The following is a 17,072-nucleotide window of genomic DNA, read 5'->3' as shown; positions in this document are numbered from 1 at the left end:
AAAACTTTTTTTTTTTTTTTTTTATGAAAACCCCAAACACAAGAGGTATTGGAACCTATAGTACTTATAAGACGAGAGCAGATATTTGTTAACAATAGACTTGAACTTCTGTAGACTGAAATTTTCAGGAACCTTCATACGAAATCTTCATATGAAGGAAGGTTGTTCCAGAAAACGGCAGTTGAATGAATAAATGGAAAAGATGAAAAGTTGGTTCTGTGAGTTTGAAGTTGGACAGTAAATGGATGTTGGCTGGTGGCGGCACATGTTCGGACTGTTTTGAAAGAGAGAGTGGTAATTATAGAAACTAATTCAGAAGAACAGTGCCCATGGAAATATCTGTAGAAAAGGCATGCAGCAGAAACAGTATTTCTATGAGAGTTAGTTAGTTAGTTATTTGGTTTTTAGGAGCATTAGCAACTAAGGCCATATTGCTCTGGGATATGCAGTGGTCATTCCCTGACCTTTCCGCATCTTCCGTATTTGGTGGTGACGGGCTCGAACCCCGGTCTAATCAAGAAGCGTGTGCAACGCACTGCTGCTCCTTCCCACCTGGCTATGGAGGCGCATTTCTATGAGACAGCAAGTGGAGAGACTCTGTTAGAGATGAGCCATTAATTAACCTAACTTCCAAATGTGGAAATATAATAATACTAAGAAGTGGACAGATGTATTAGACGAACTAGTTTCAAATAATAATAATTCTTATCATTGATATATTAAAATGAAACCTAGAGAACCAAGTAAAGCTGAAATTGAAAAAAAAAAAAAAAAAAAATGTATAATAATCTTTACAAAAAGTAATTATCAGAATCAAAACCCAAGTTTCATATTGGCAATAAGGTTAGAATCAGTAAATACAAGGGCATGTTGATAAAGGATTATTTACCTAACTTTACTGAGGAAGTATTTGTTATTTCTGAAGTTGTGAAACTAAGCCTATTATGAAGAAATACAAGGTTCCTTTTATGTACAAGAGTTAGTAAAATATAATAAGCAAGATGATGTTTATCAAATATAAAACATATTTGAATAAAACAAAGGAAATAAATATATTGTTAAATGGAAAAGCTATTCAGATTCATTTAATTCATGGATAGCTAAAGAAGATCTAATTTTAAATTAAATAATTTCCCCATGCTAATATATGAATTTCATCAACCAAAATAAGATCTCTTATCAATAGGGCTTAAAGCATTTTCCTTCTAATGAATAATCTTCATGCTTTTTGCTTCTTATTTGATTCATACTTCTTTTTCCTAAAATGAACACTCTTTATAGTCATAAAATGTTATTCTTTTTTTAATTACACATTTTTTAATTCCTTTTGATTTCACTTACACTTTCTCATCAAATTTATATGGATACATTTTTCATTTGAAACCTATGAATTCATTCATGGAAAAATTCATGATTTTTCCATTACATTGATCTTTAATTTTCCAACTATTTTTTTATTTACTCTAATTAATGTTATATTTATTATTTTCTAGATAATCTTTCATATATTCATAAAAGTCGTCAGTCTTAATATCATATATGTAAAACTATCCATATCTCTGTACACAAGGCTATGATGATTTTTACTATATTTAGGTGTCATGACATCATAATGAAAAGTATACATTAACAGCTTAGATATATCTAAAATACAAATTACAAAGGAAATAGAATTATCAAAAGTTACCAATGTTTTTTCCATATTAACTGCACAATTTTTCATCAAATATATCTCATTTTTTTAAAGCTAGGTTTAGCCATTAATTTTTCAACTTTATCTCCATCACAACATAATCTAACATCAACTCGTTTTCTTACTTTTTCCATAGTCTTTCCATAAACAGATTTATTCATTAACTTGTAGAAATCTTTCTGAAATGAGTTATTACCTTTAGTTCTTTTATCTGTATTAAAATGTATGTATCATTTTAACCAGTAAGTTTGCTTGAATTCTAATACTCTGTATATTTTTATTAGTTTTTAGCCATAATTCTAAATATTTCTTCAAGTACTATAAATCAACCCCCCAGGGGCTCACATCAGGTGAGTATGGGCTTAGCACACAGGGTCCTGAGCTGAATATCATCATTCTTCTCTTCCTTGGTGATTCCCTTCTACTTCTCTCTCTCTCTCTCTCTCTCTCTCTCTTGGGGTGGTTAAGAAATTTTTTTTGGCTGGTGCGGCATAAGCCTCAGGCTTCCTTGCACCATATGACTAATAATAATAATGTAATACATACTTATCTTTGTTATATAACTAATTATATAACTTCTCTTTGTTATATAATTAATTTTGCATATTTTTTATTAATACTTATATGTTCCAGAGCCAAAGATAAATGATTATGTAAATCATGTAATTTTTTAAGATATTGCAAACCTACTTGTAAAATATAACCTGTTTTATAATCATCAGGTATTTGAGTTACAACGAGTAATTCCAATCTATTTCATTCAAAAATTTACAAGACTTAGATCACAATGTACGTTATCCAATTAAAATATTTGAAAAAATAAAAACAGAAAAAGGAGATAAAGTAATGTCCACATAAAGGAATTATATTTTTTTTACCAGACACATTCAACTGCAAAATAATGCATAAAACTATTGAAGATTACAATAAAATAAAAATGAAACTAATTTATAGTGGTAAAGAAAATTGGAAAAAATTAAAGCTCATATAATTGATTTCAAAACGGAAATTATGACAAAGAAATAAATTTATTAAAATACTTTTTTTAGTTATTTTTTACATAAGCTTACATTATTTTCTTTAAAAATATAAATAATTCAAATTTTTTGATTTTTGTTCTAATTTTTGAATATTACAAATAATTCAAATTTTTGTAGATTACTTTAGAAAAATGAACAATTTTAAGGGAAGGAGAGTGATTTTTTGTGTTTGTAAAAGTGTATATTTGTGCTACAATCCCCATTTTCTATACTACTCCCAATGACATGTATGATTACTTCTGGCTCACATGAATAATTAAAAATTGAAAAATTAACAGTTTAAAGATGTGTGTATATGCAATATTTCAAAATATGGATAGAGAATAAAGAAGACCAATGAAATAAAAAATAAAGGAAAAACAGGTAAAGTCTAGTGTTCTGCTTTAAAAAGAGGAGCACAAAGAAAAATGCACAATTACCCAAAGGTCTTTTTCATTTTCCACAACAGGCAGTTCTCACTTTAAGAGTTCCCGGGTTTATGAGTTTTTTTTTTTTAACTATCAAGTATCAACAAAATCGAAAATATGAACATTAATTACAAAAAATGAATGCTAAACATTCATAGATACCGCATTTCAAACCATGCACGTAGTTATATAATACAGGGTACACTGCTTTACGCTATTAATCCGTTACCATCGTATCGCGAAAATATCATAACGTGAATCCATTGTTTAAGACATTGTTTTTTGGTAATTCACACCGCGACCTCGGAAGTTCAAATTTTCGCTATATAACTCCCTAAAAGGTCATTTTTATAGTGTAAATTGTATTAGTTACCAATTCAAATCATTCAAAGGATTACTTTCATCATTATCATATGTTATAAGAACCAATTTTGAACATCTTTGTGATATTTATCTAAAGCAAAGGCACATGATGCAAGAAAGCAAGTTTATATAGAGTCAGCCAAAAAAAAAAAAAAAAACCTTATTATACAAATCCACTCGCTCCAAATGTTTTTCAAGTTGTGCCTTTCTACGACAGATAGAAGTTTGTTTCAACAATCAACCACCCGCTGGCTAAAGGCAAACTTCTGCACATCTATCCTACAACCTCAATTTGAATTTATGTCTGTCATTCCCCCAATCTGAATTTATGCTCTCTCAGGCGATTATTCTGACAAGAGGAAGAATCCCATCTGCATTGAGCATGCTCAAACCATTCAAAGCTTTATACACCTCAATCAGATCACCTCACAGGTGCCTAGTCTATACAGACACTGTAATTTGCAAAACTTAAGCCTTTCTTCGTAAGAACAAATTCTAACATCTCAACAATTTCCCCTTTGTTCCATTCACTAAACTTGTTGCCCTTCTCTGTGCTCGTTCCAACAGCTCTACATCATTCTTAAAATGAGGCCTCCAGACCTGTACACAGTACTCAAGGTGTGGCCTGACTTGTGGCCCGAAGGTGATATACAAGGGTGCAGGTATACTTGCGTGTACACCAATGCTAGGAGTTTAGTAAATAAATTTGATGAATTTGAGGTATTGCTCAAAACATCAAAGGCAGATATTGTTGGGATATCAGAGATGTGGTGTCACACAGATATAAGGGATGCAGAACTGCAATTGGGGAGTACGTCTACAGAAAGGATAGACAGGATAGGAAGGGGGGGAGGGGTTATGCTATTAGTTAAGAAACACATAAAAACCAAGGAAGTGAAGCCAGTGACATCGCCGGACAGTGCAGTGTTGAGTTAGTTTGGTGTGACATGAGCATTGGGAGATCAAAATTGAGAGTAGGAGTGTGCTATAGGCCTAATGACTCTGATGGGTATAATAAGGAACTGTACAGGGAAATAGAGTGGGCCAGTAAATCAGAGAGTCTTATAATGGGAGATTTTAATTTCCCAGATATTGACTGGAATTTGGGGGCTGGTTACTCACACACTAGCAGGGCTTTTGTGGATTTATTGGATGATTGTTTTCTACATCAGCATGTTTGGGAGGCAACTAGAGGGAGTAATACTCTTGATTTGATTATCAGCAGTGATTCTTCATGCATTAAGAATCTGCAGATAAATGAACCACTAGGTGGCAGTGATCACAGTGTGCTGAAGTGGGATTTACTCAAAGAGGTAACTACCATTAGGGGTAAAGGGAAGGGTTATTGCTTCCGTAAAGGCGACTACGATGGACTGAGACAGTATTTAAATTCTATACAGTGGGACCAACTGATGATGTTACCAACAGCAAATTCAAAATGGGAAGCATTCAAAGAACTTATCTTGGAAGCTACTAGGCTTTACATACCAATTAAGAAATATTGTTCAAGGTTTAGGCCAAAATGGATGTCAGATGAACTAATGAAGCATATGGCAGAGAAGAAAAATGCATGGGATACTTACAAATTAACACATGACACAGAAGCCTATGATAGATACAAGTTGATATGCAACCAAGTTACAAAGGAGGTTAGGCAGGCGAAGGCAGATTACGAGAAATCCTTGGCAAGGGATGCAAAGAAAACCAGCAAAGAGTTCTTTACTTATGTAAACTCTAGAAGGAAGGGGATGAATCAGATTGGTCCACTTGATATTGATGGGTCAACTGTTGATGATCCTGCTCAGGTAGCTAACAAACTAAATGAATATTTTGCATCGACATTCACACATGAGGAGTTATTCAGCAAGGGGAATGCCAGAGGTGTATCAACTCTAGAAGTAAGCTACAGAATCTTGAAATAACTGGGAGTAAAGTGGAGGAGAAACTGTTGAAGATAAACACAAGAAAGGCACCCGGGGTGGATGGGATCTATCCAGTTATATTAAAGGAGGCAGCAAAGGAAGTAAGCAAACCCTTAGCCATAATTATGAGAGTTTCCTTGGACTCAGGGGAGGTACCCATAGACTGCAAATGTGCAAATGTGACCCCAATTCACAAAGGAGGATCAAAGGCTGACACAAGTAATTATAGACCTGTGAGCTTAACTTCTGTTCCAGGAAAATTAATGGAGGCACTGGTTAAAGAAGCACTGCAGGATCATTTAGACAAGACTTCAGTTATAGCTCAGACACAGCATGGTTTTGTTAAGGGGAAGTCTTTCCTGACCAACTTGATTGGATACTATGATGCAGTCACAAAAGAACTGGATGCAGGGAATGACTTTGATATTATATACTTGGATCTTAGAAAGGCTTTTGATACTGTTGCACATGGAAGACTGCTACATAAATTGGAGCAGTGTGACATTGGAGGCAAATTGCTGCTATGGATAAAGGGGTGGTTGAGGGGGAGAAGACAGAGAGTGGTAATCAATGGACACTGCTCATCGTGGACTAATGTTATTAGTGGAGTCCCTCAGGGCTCAGTGTTGGGTCCATTATTGTTTTCTGTATTTATAAATGATATTGATGATGGTATATCAAGCTTAATGTCCAAGTTTGCAGATGATACAAAGGTTGGCAGGGTTGTCAAGGACACTACTGACACTATGCTGCTGCAACAGGATCTGGAAAGGTTGAGCAGATGGGCTGAGAGGTGGCAAATGAAGTTTAACATTGACAAATGTAAAGTACTACACATGGGAAACAGCAACCCCAGAGCAACGTATCAACTCTGTGGTACTACACTGACAGTGGTAGAGAATGAAAGGGACTTGGGGGTGGTTGTGCAGGCAGATATGAAGTTCTCTGAGCAGTGCAGACAGGCTGCAAGAGTAGCTCATGGAGTATTGTCAATGATATACAGGAATTTTTCCAGCAGGGATAAGGAGGTGATTATTCCATTGTATAAGGCAATGGTCAGACCACACCTAGAGTATTGTATACAGGTCTGGAGGCCTCATTTCAAGAAGGATGTAGAGCTGCTGGAACGAGTACAGAGAAGGGCAACAAGATTAGTGAATGGAACAAAGGGGTGCTTTTACCAAGAAAGGCTTAAGTTTTGCAAATTACAGTGTCTGGAGACTAGGCATCAGCGAGGTGATCTGATAGAGGTGTATAAAGCCTTGAATGGTTTAAGCATGCTCAATGCTGATGGGATTCTTCCTCTAGCTCAGAAAAATCACCTGAGAGGGCATAAATTCAAATCGAGGAAAGACAGATGTAGGATAGATGTGGGGAAATTTGCCTTTAGCCAGCGGGTGGTTGGTTGGTGGAACAGACTTCCATCCCTTGTGGTGGAGGTTGATAGCCTAAATAAGTTTAAGGCTCAGCTGGACAGGTATTTTGAACAAACAGAGGGGTGAAGTGGAAGTGGGTTTTTTTTTTTTTTTTTTTTTTGGCTGATGCTGCATAAGCTTGCTTTCTTGCATCAAATGCCTCTACTAATGCTAATGCTAATGCTAAGGGGATAATCACCTCCTTATCCCTGCTAGAAAAATTCCTGTATATCTTTGACAAGACACCATGAGCTACTCTTGCAGACCACATGCACTGCTCAGAAAACTTCATATCTGTCTGCACAATTATCCCCCAGGTCCTTTTCATTCTCTACCACTGTCAGTGTGGTACCACAGAGTTGATACGTTACTCTGGGATTACTGCTTCCCATATGTAGTACTTTACATTTGTCAATGTTAAACTTCATTTGCCACCTCTCAGCCCATCTGCAAAACTTTTCTAGAACCTGTTGCAGCAGTGTACTGTTATTAGTGTCATTAACAACCCTTCCAACCTTCGTATCGTCTGCAAACTTGGACATTAAGCCTGATATACCATCATCAATATCATTTATAAATACAGAAAACAATAATGGCCCCAATACTGAACCCTGAGGGACTCCACTAATAACATTAGTCCACGATGAGCAGTGTCCATTGAATACCACTCTCTGTCTTCTGCCACTCAACCATCCCTTTATCGATAGCAGCAATTTGCCTCCAATGCCACACTGCTCCAATTTGTGCAGCAGTCTTCCATGTGCAACAGTATCAAAGGCTTTTCTAAGATGTATATGATATAAAAGTTATTCTTTGCATCCAGTTCCTTTGTGACTACATCATAGTATCCAATCAAATTAGTCAGACAAGACTTCACCTTAACAAACCCATGATGTGTCATGACATTTGCACATCTCCAGTCCATGGGTTCCTCCCCTGAGTTCAGGGAAGCTCTCATAATTATGGTTAAGGGTTTGCTTACTTCCTTTGCGGCCTCCTTTAATATAACTGGATAGATTCCATCCACCCCAGGTGCCTTTCTTGTGTTTATCTTCAACAATTTCTCCTCCACTTTACTCTGAGTTATTACAAGATTATCTAGCTTATTGCCAAACTTCTGCCATTTTGCTTATTGGAGGCTTGAAGTGGTCGAACCCATGTTTAGTCTCCAGAGCAAAACTCCGACAACCCTCCCTTCTCTTTCATCATGCAGTATGATCGATGCCTTTTGAGGTTAAGATGGACATCATGAAGATATTCAATCTTCTTTACATTTCAAGGGTACAGCTCTAAAACGGTGTTTGCAGGCCAACTGTTAGATAGTCCACTAGACCGAATCTATTGGTAACTCTCTGAGGCTTCAGTATCAGCTAGTGTATAATCTTGCTACCTCTCCTCTGCTAGATAGTGACTGGAGAAATCCAAGGTGTGTATGGGGGGGGGTGCATTATCTAGGCCAAATTATGTGAAGGAGCTGGGTATATTCTTATCATATGTATCAAAAAATTTCATTACTTTATACAGCACATCCTTGCAACTTTTGTTACTTCTGAATAAACTACGAGTAAGTGCCATGCTAATGATATCCTTACATTTTTCTTTTTCAGACAACAGCAAAAGAGGCATACACTTCAATTAAGGAAGTATGTTTCAGGGTAGTTAAAACTTCCATCTGATACTGCATAAGTGAGTAGTTTGAATAAATTTAAGAAAGAATACAGAAATCATTATAGGTGATGGACAAGTGATGAGGAGGCATGTTTTTATTTTTTTTTCCTAAGCTGATCATATATAAGCTTGCTTCCGTGTACCAAAAAAAAAAAAAAAAAAAAAAAGTTTCTAAGTCAACTGTCAATTTTGAACTGATAAAATTCTAACATCTTAAACTTACCCATTTTAATTTTTGCTTTAAAGCCTGACCTTGGGTGCTCGGCACTAGTAATATAGCGAACAAGGAGAACATTTCCTGTGCTGATTACACTTGAGGGATGCTGTGAACCACAAAACATACCTAATGACTCTGCATTAACAGTTCCACCATCAAAAATCTCTACATACTCAGATTTGATCTGTTTCCAGTAGCATCTAATAAAATAAATTTTAAAAATAATTCATAACTATCATGTGAAAACTGAAATAAAATTAAGTATATTTTCACAATGAAGTTTAAAAATACTTTATAACCCTGGTTGTCATGAGGGAACTTTTTGTTTTTAATTGCATGATATGAGCAATACACGACAGAACCAGTTTTTTCCTGCTTCGTGTATCGTGGCTGTCAGATCCAATCGAATAGTGCGGCACCATCGTGATATTCAAGCCCAAGGCGGGATTCGAACCCCCCAACCTTTGCCAGGCAGGCACTTTACCCGCATGGCTAGCCTGGTCAGCATGAGGGAACTGTCAGATCCCCATGGAAATAATCTCCGCAAAAAAATCGTTGAGTCAAGGTTAGTGATTGTATATTTTTCAGCCCTCCCTCTGAACTATAGCAAGTTTTTTGGAGTGGTTATTGAAGTTAATTTTATAGTTTTGATAGAGTAGTAATAGTAGTAGCAGAGAGAGAGAGAGAGAGAGAGTGGCAAGTGATGCACGAAAGTCAGCTTCCATAGCCTCAGCCAAACAAAATCAAATCAAATCAAATTGGTCAGGCAAGCCTTCCCCTTAACAAAACCATGCTGTGCCCGAGCTATAACTGAAGTCTTGTCGAGATGATCCTGCAGTGCTTCTTTAACCAGTGCCTCCATTAATTTTCCTGGAACAGAATTTAAACTAATAGGTGTATAATTAATTGTGTCAGCCTTTTATCCTCCTTTGTGAATTGGGGCCACATTTGCACATCTCCAGACTATGGATACCTCCCCTGAGTCCAAGGAAGCTCTCATAATTATGGCTAACTTCTTAAAATATTAAAAGAGGCAGCAAAGGAAGTAAGCAAAGGTTTGCTTACTTCCTTTGCTGCCTCTTTTAATATAACTGGATAGGTCCCATCCACCCCAGGTGCCTTTCTTGTGTTTATCTTTATCAATTTCTCCTCCACTTTACTCTCAGTTATTACAAGATTATCTAGCTTACTGCCAGAGTTGAATACACCTCTGGCATTCCTCTCGCTGAATAACTCCTCATGTGTGAATGTCGATGCAAAATATTCATTTAGTTTGTTAGTTACCTGAGCAGGATCATCAACAGTTGAACCATCGATATCAAGTGGACCAATCTGATTCATCCCCTTCTTTCTAGAGTTTACATAAGTAAAGAACTCTTTGCTATTTTTCTTTGCATCCTTTGCCAAAGATTTCTCATAATCTGCATTTGCCTGCCTAACCTCCTTTGTGACTTGTTTGCAGACCAGCTTATATCTATCATAGGCTTCTGTGTCACGTGTTAATTTATATGTATCCCATGCATTTTTCTTCTCTGCCACATGTCTCATTAGTTCATCTGACATCCATTTAGGCCTAAACCTTGAACAATATTTCTTAGTTGGTATGTAAAGCCTAGTAGCTTCCAAGACAAGTTTCCCGAATGCTTCCCATTTTGAATTTTCTGTTGGTAACATCATCAGTTGGTCCCACTGTATAAAATTTAAATACTGTCTCAGACCATCGTAGTCGCCTTTACAAAAGCAATAACCCTTCCCCTTACCCCTGATGGTAGTTACCTCATTGAGTAAATCCCACTTCAGCACACTGTGATCACTGCCACCTAGTGGTTTCTTTATCTGCAGATTCTTAACGCATGAAGAATCACTACTGATAATCAAATCAAGAATATTATTCCCTCCAGTTGCCTCCTGAACATGCTGATGTAGAAAACAATCATCCAATTAATCCACAAAAGCCTTGCTAGTGTGTGAGTGACCAGCCCCCAAATTCCAGTCAATATCTGGGAAATTAAAATCCCCCATTATAAGACTCTCTGATTTACTGGCCCACTCTATTTCCCTGTACATTTTCTTATTATACTCATCAGAGTCATTAGGCCCATAGCACACTCCTGCTCTCAATTTTGATCTCCCAATGCTTATGTTACACTAAACTGACCCAACACTGCACTGTCCAGCAATATCGACTGGCTTCACTTCCTTGGATTTTATGTGTTTCTTAACTAATAGCATAACCCCTCCTCGCTTCCTATCCAGTCTATCCTTTTTGTAGATGTTGTACTCCCCAAATTCCAGTTCTGCATTCCTTATATCTGTGTGACACCACGTCTATGATATCCCAACAATATCCGCCTTTGATGCTTTGAGCAATACCTCAAATCCATCAAGAACTCTCCCGCTTGTATGGTGCTAATCTTCAGTTCCCATTGGCCAGTGCTATATATTATAGCACTTCTATTTAAAACAGTTTCATGTTTATATTTCTTTCCTTGTGGTTTTTGATTTTGGGAAAGGTGTGACAGAAACTAAATTCTAGGATTCGTTTATGGTGTAGTTCCTTTACTTCACAGAAGTCATTCCCAAACCATAGATGAACTTTGTTTATTTCATATTATCTACAGCTAAACTGATAGCTTTGAAGCAATATGTGGCACACAAACTCAATGTGATTCCTCTATACAGATTTGCATTGTATACCTTCCTCTTGGTCACTATGAATGTCAGAAAACAGAACTTCAAACTTAGATTCCTCTTCACCTGAAGCACTCCATCCCAATCTTAGCTGCTGGCGATATTAACATGCCACAACCAAAGTATCAAGAAGCCAAATCAAATCTAGATGTGAAATGTCACCTATTTGGTCCAAAAAAATAAACCAATAGCACCACCAATGAGAAGCTAACAGAATCTTTTACCAGTCAAATTCTAGGGTTAAATTTGAAAGTGTTTGCAATCCTGCCCAGACATGATAGGAGAGAGTATATGATGAGAGCCTTGTCAATCAATTCAGCCCTGTAGAGATTGTGCAGGGCTCGTGGGGTAGAATTTTTCTCAGTATCGTTTTTGCTTGTTAACAGGAGAGATTGCTTCTACAGGGATGATATACACTTAAATAGAAAGGGTGCAAGAATATTTGCTGATGCTATCGAGGCAATGATAGTTGGGGCTGAAAACTGTTAGCTTCGGGGGATTTCACAGACTAATAGGTTAACAGCAGCTGCAGGCAGAGGTGGAAAAGATTCTTGCACTGCTTCTATTGGAATGAGCAGCAGCCCAGACAGCCAATTGCTGGGGATTTCAGGAACTGCTGGGGATCATGAAACAAGTAAATACATGGGCTGTGTTAGAGTAACTAAGAGTAAGAACTGGTGCATGAATAGAGGGTGGTAATCAATGGGAGCTGCTCTTCATGGACTAATGTTATTAGTGGAGTCCCACAGATTTCGGTGTTGAGTCCACTGTTGTTTTGTATATTTATTAATGATATTGATGATGATTTATTAATGGTATACCAGGCTTAGTGTCGAATTTTGCAGATGATATAAAGGTTGGCAGCGTTGTTAATGACAGTAATGGCAGTGTGCTACTGCAACAGGATCTAGATAATTTGGCAGATGGGCTAAGAAGTGGCAACTAAAGTTTAACATTGACAAATGCAAAGTACTGCATATGGGTACAAGTAACCCCAGAGGAACGTACCAACTGTGTGGTACTACACTTAAGGTGGTAGAAAATAAAAAAGACCTGGGAGTAATTCTGCAGTCAGATATGAAGTTTTCTGAGCAATGCAGAGAAAAGGAGGTGATTGTCGCTCTGTATAAGGCAATGGTTAGGCCACACCGTGAGTACTGTGTACAGGTCTGGAGGACTCATTTTAGGAAGGATGTAGATTTGCTTGAGCGTGTACAGAGAAGGGCAACAAGATTGGTGAAGGGGAATGAGGGGATCCTCTTCCCAAGAGAAGCTTAAGTTCAGCAAATTGCAGCAACTGGAGACTAGGCACCTGCGAGGTGATCTGATTGAGGTGTATAAGGTTTTGAATGGGTTGACGTTTGTTTGTTATTTGGTTTTTAGGAGCATTAGCAACTAAGGCCATATTGCTCTGGGATATGCGGTGGTCATTCCCTGACCTTTCCACATCCTCCGTATTTGGTGGTGACTGAATGGGTTGAGCATGTTGAATTCTGATGGGATTCTTCCATTTCTTCAGATTATGAACCTAAGGGGGACATAAATTCAAATTGAGGAAAGACAGAGGTAGAACAGATGTGTGGAAATTTGCCCTTAGCCAGCAGATGGTTATTTGCTGGAACAAACTTCCATCTGTCGTTTTGGAAGTTGATAAGTTAAATAAATTTAAGGAGGAACTGGACAAACATTTGGAGGGAATGACTGTGTAAAATTTTTTTTTTTGGCTGATGCTGCATAAGCTCATATGCTTGTTTTCTTGAATCACATGCCACTATTACTACTACAACTACTTGCATATACACCAATGCTAGGAGTATTGTAAAAAAAAATTGATGAATTTGAAGTGCTGGTTAAGACATTCAAGGTGGATATTGTTTGGGACATCAGTTTGGGATTGTACTTTCCAAATTCTAATTTTACAAGGGATGCAGAATTGGAATTTGGGAAGTACAATGTGTACAGAAAGGACAGACAAGATAGGAAGGGAGAAGAGGTTATGCTATTAGTTAAGAATCACATAAAATCTAAGGAAGTGCATCCATTTGACATAGATGGACAGTGCAATGTTGAGTCAGTTTGGTGTGACATAAGCAATCGGAAAGCAAAAATGAGGGTAGCAGTTTGTTATAGGCCTAATGACTCTGATGAGTACAATGGACAATTATACAGAGAAATAGAGTGGGCCAGAAAATTAATGTCTTATAATGGGGGATTTTAACTTCCTAGATATAGACTGGAACTTGTGGGTTGGTCACTCACACACTAGCAAGGCTTCTGTGGATTTATTGGATGATTGTTTTCTACAGCAGCATGTTAGAGAGGCAACAGGAGGGGAGTAACACTCGATTTCATTATCAGCAGTGATTATTCATGCATTAAGAATTTGCTGATAAAGGAACCACTAAGCAGCAGGATCACAGTGTAAGATGTGGGATTTACTTAAGGATGTAACTACCATCGGGGGTAAATGGAAGGGTTTTGCTTTCATAAAGGTGGTCTCAGAGAAGAGCAAAGACTTCTTTACTTATATAAACTTTAAAAGGAAGCAGATGAATCAGATTGGTCCACTTGATATCAATGGTTTGACTGTAGATGATTATTCTCAGATAGCTGCTGAACTAAATGAGTATTTTGCATCTACATTCACACATGATGAGCCAAATGTTTATCAAACTCTAACAGGGAGTTAAATGATTTTGTAATAACTGAGAGCATAGTGGAGAAGAAACTGTTCAAGTTAAACATAAGAAAGTCACCTGGGGTGGATGGGATCTATCCAGTTATATTAAAGGAGGCAGCATAGGAAGTAAGCAAACCCTTAGCCATAATTATGAGAGCATCCTTGGACTCAGGGGAAGTCCTCACGGACTGGAGATGTGTAAATGTATCTCTAATTCAGAAAGATGGATCAAACGTGACGCAAGTAATTACAGACCTGTTAGTTTGACTTTTGTTCGGGGAAAATAATGGAGTCACTGGTTAAAGAAGTGATGCAGGATCACCTAGACAAGATTGAAATAATAGTTCAGACAGAGCATGGGTTAAGGGGAAGTCTTGACTGACCAATTTGATTGGATTATATGATGTGGTCACAAAGCAACTGGATGCAAAAAATAATTTTGTTATCATATACTTGAATCTCAGGAAAGCTTCTGATACTGTTGCACATGGAAGACTACTGTACAAATTGGAGCAGTATGGGATTTAGGGCAAGTTGCTACAATGGATAAAAGGATGGTTGAGTGGGAAAAGACAGAGAATGGTGGCACAATGGGTTCTGCTCTTTCTTGTGAAGAAAGTACGTACTGCAAATTGTAGCTTCTGGAGACTAGGCACCTGCTAGGCAATCTGACTGAGGTGTATAAGGCCTTGAATGTAGTGAGGAGGCTTAATGATGAGGGGATTCTTCCTGTTGCTCAGATTACAATCCTGATGGGGCATAGATTCAAACTGAGGAAAGACAGTTGTAGAATAGGTGTGCAGAAGTTTACCTTTAGCCAGTGGGTATTTGATTGCTTGAACAAACTTCCATCTGTTGTTGTGGAAGTTGATAGCTTAAATAAATTCAAGGCAGAACTAATCAATCATTTGGAATGAATGGTTCAGTGAAATGGGAAGGATTTTTTTTTTTGATGCTGTATAAGCTTGCTTTCTTGCATCATGTGCCTCTACTAATTCTAATGCTAACTTACACCATAAACATTTAAATTCTCCTCTGACCACAGCCCTATCAGCTGTGAATTCTAATTCCCTCTATGAAACAGGTCTGCAAAAATGAAGGCAGAACTAAGCTTGTTTTCTCAACTAAGTTTATTAATAGGGATCTCATACTTCATAATCTCATAACAGTTGATTGGATGAGTATGTTTTTACTCAATATAGAGCAAGTTACTCCTGCACTAACAAATGAGCTTTCAAAAATTGCTGTTAAAGGTAGTGCAAGAAACATCTGGCTCTGATCATCAAATTAGTGTTTCAACCATGCAGTGAAATTAGCTTACATCATATACTCCAGCTTAATATATACTCCACAGTTTCCCACCACTGCTTTTACCACAGGCCTGCTCACAGCTATCACTAAAAGATTAACAACCATAAATCTTTTAGACTAATCAGAATCCAGGAGGGCCCTAACAACAAATCCCAACCGGACTCATCTTCCTTGACATCGAGTTTACCTTTGATAGAGTCACTGTCCTGGTTATTCTTAATATTCTGTAAAACTATTTCAACATGTATGAAAAAATTCTTCCAATCTTGGTAGCCATCCTTCAGGAGAGGCACTTTTCAGTCACCCACAATCAGTTCCCTCTGTGAATACACCATAACAAGAGGAGCCTCACAAAGTGGCTCTCTCCACCCTGTTGTTTACCGTCACACTTGAGTCATTCCTTTCCAGTCATTCTGATATGTTATTGTATGTGGATGACCTCAAACTCTAGCTATTCTGATGACTCAAATCAAGTCCACATAAACTAGACAGGCTACTCAATTATTAGTTGACTTACAGATCTACTAAAACTAAATTGGTCTCCAGATTAACCCCAGTAAATCAGTTCAAATGATATTTACAAAGATAAAACAAAAGAATGTTATAACTATTCAAATCAATGCTCAAATTCAAAAAGTCAAATCCCATAAAGATCTCAGCCTCATCTGGGATGAGAATCTCAGATTTCTCCAGAACTTTAAAGAAACAAAAGGCAACATACTAGCAGCACTACGGAATATCAAACAGGAACAATGATGATTACCACAGTGTTCATGTATGCATCTGTAATCTGGCTATTTGCCTCACCTATTCACCTGGCAAAATTTCACAATACTGCATCCTCTGATGGCTAATTAGTCCCTTGGAACGCACCAACCATCTTGAAGTCAGTGGTGCTTACTAACCAGTAAGTCATCCCATGGAAACAACATGTTGCTGCTAGAAACATCACTAACCTCTCACAACTCATAACAAAGGAGATTGACACTCCTGACATCTCCAGAGTTCTGACAGGCCCGTCAAGCAGAAGGAAGGAAGGAAGGAAGACTGTATTCATAACATTCATTGCATTAGCATTAGCATATGATGCAAGAAAGCAAGCTTATTCAGCATCAGCCAAAAAAAAAAAAAAAAACAACCACTACTCCCATTTCACCCCTCCGTTCGTTCGAAATACCTGTCCAGCTGAGCCTTCAATTTATTTAGGCTATCAACTTCAACAACAAGCGATGGGAGTCTATTCCACAAACCAACTGACCGCTGGCTAAAGGCAAATTTCCGCACATCTATCCGACATCCGTCCTTCCTCAATTTGAATTTATGCCCTCTCAGGTGATTATTCTGAGCAAGAGGAAGAATCCCACCGGCATTGAGCATGCTCAAGCCATTCAAAGCCTTATACACCTCTATCAGACCACCTCGCCGATGCCTAGTCTCCAGGCTCTGTAATTTGCAAAACTTAAGCCTTTCTTCGTAAGAGCAACCCTTTGTTCCATTCACTAATCTTGTTGCCCTTCTCTGTACTCGTTCGAGCAGCTCTACATCCTTCTTGAAATGAGGCCTCCAGACCTGTATACAGTACTCAAGGTGTGGCCTGACCAATGCCTTATACAAGGGAATAATCACATCCTTAACCATTCTAGAAAAATTCCTGTATATCATTGA

General features: G+C 37.6%; 1 protein-coding gene across 1 annotated transcript in view; it reads right to left on the bottom strand.

Annotated features, from left to right (window-relative positions):
- The window catches only part of LOC150088287 (cubilin-like), a 1,623,406-nt gene that overhangs the window by 774,305 nt on the left and 832,029 nt on the right, over positions 1-17,072 (bottom strand). The window contains exon 25 of the mRNA XM_090370104.1: positions 8,732-8,925. Coding sequence (XP_090226230.1) covers positions 8,732-8,925 — 194 coding nt within the window. The remainder of the gene's footprint in view (positions 1-8,731; positions 8,926-17,072) is intronic.

This window comes from Mastigoproctus giganteus, chromosome 3 (genome assembly GCF_048544385.1).
Source record: "Mastigoproctus giganteus isolate SK-2022 chromosome 3, ASM4854438v1, whole genome shotgun sequence".
NCBI lineage: Eukaryota > Metazoa > Arthropoda > Arachnida > Uropygi > Thelyphonidae > Mastigoproctus > Mastigoproctus giganteus.
This window is presented reverse-complemented; position numbering and strand designations above follow the sequence as displayed.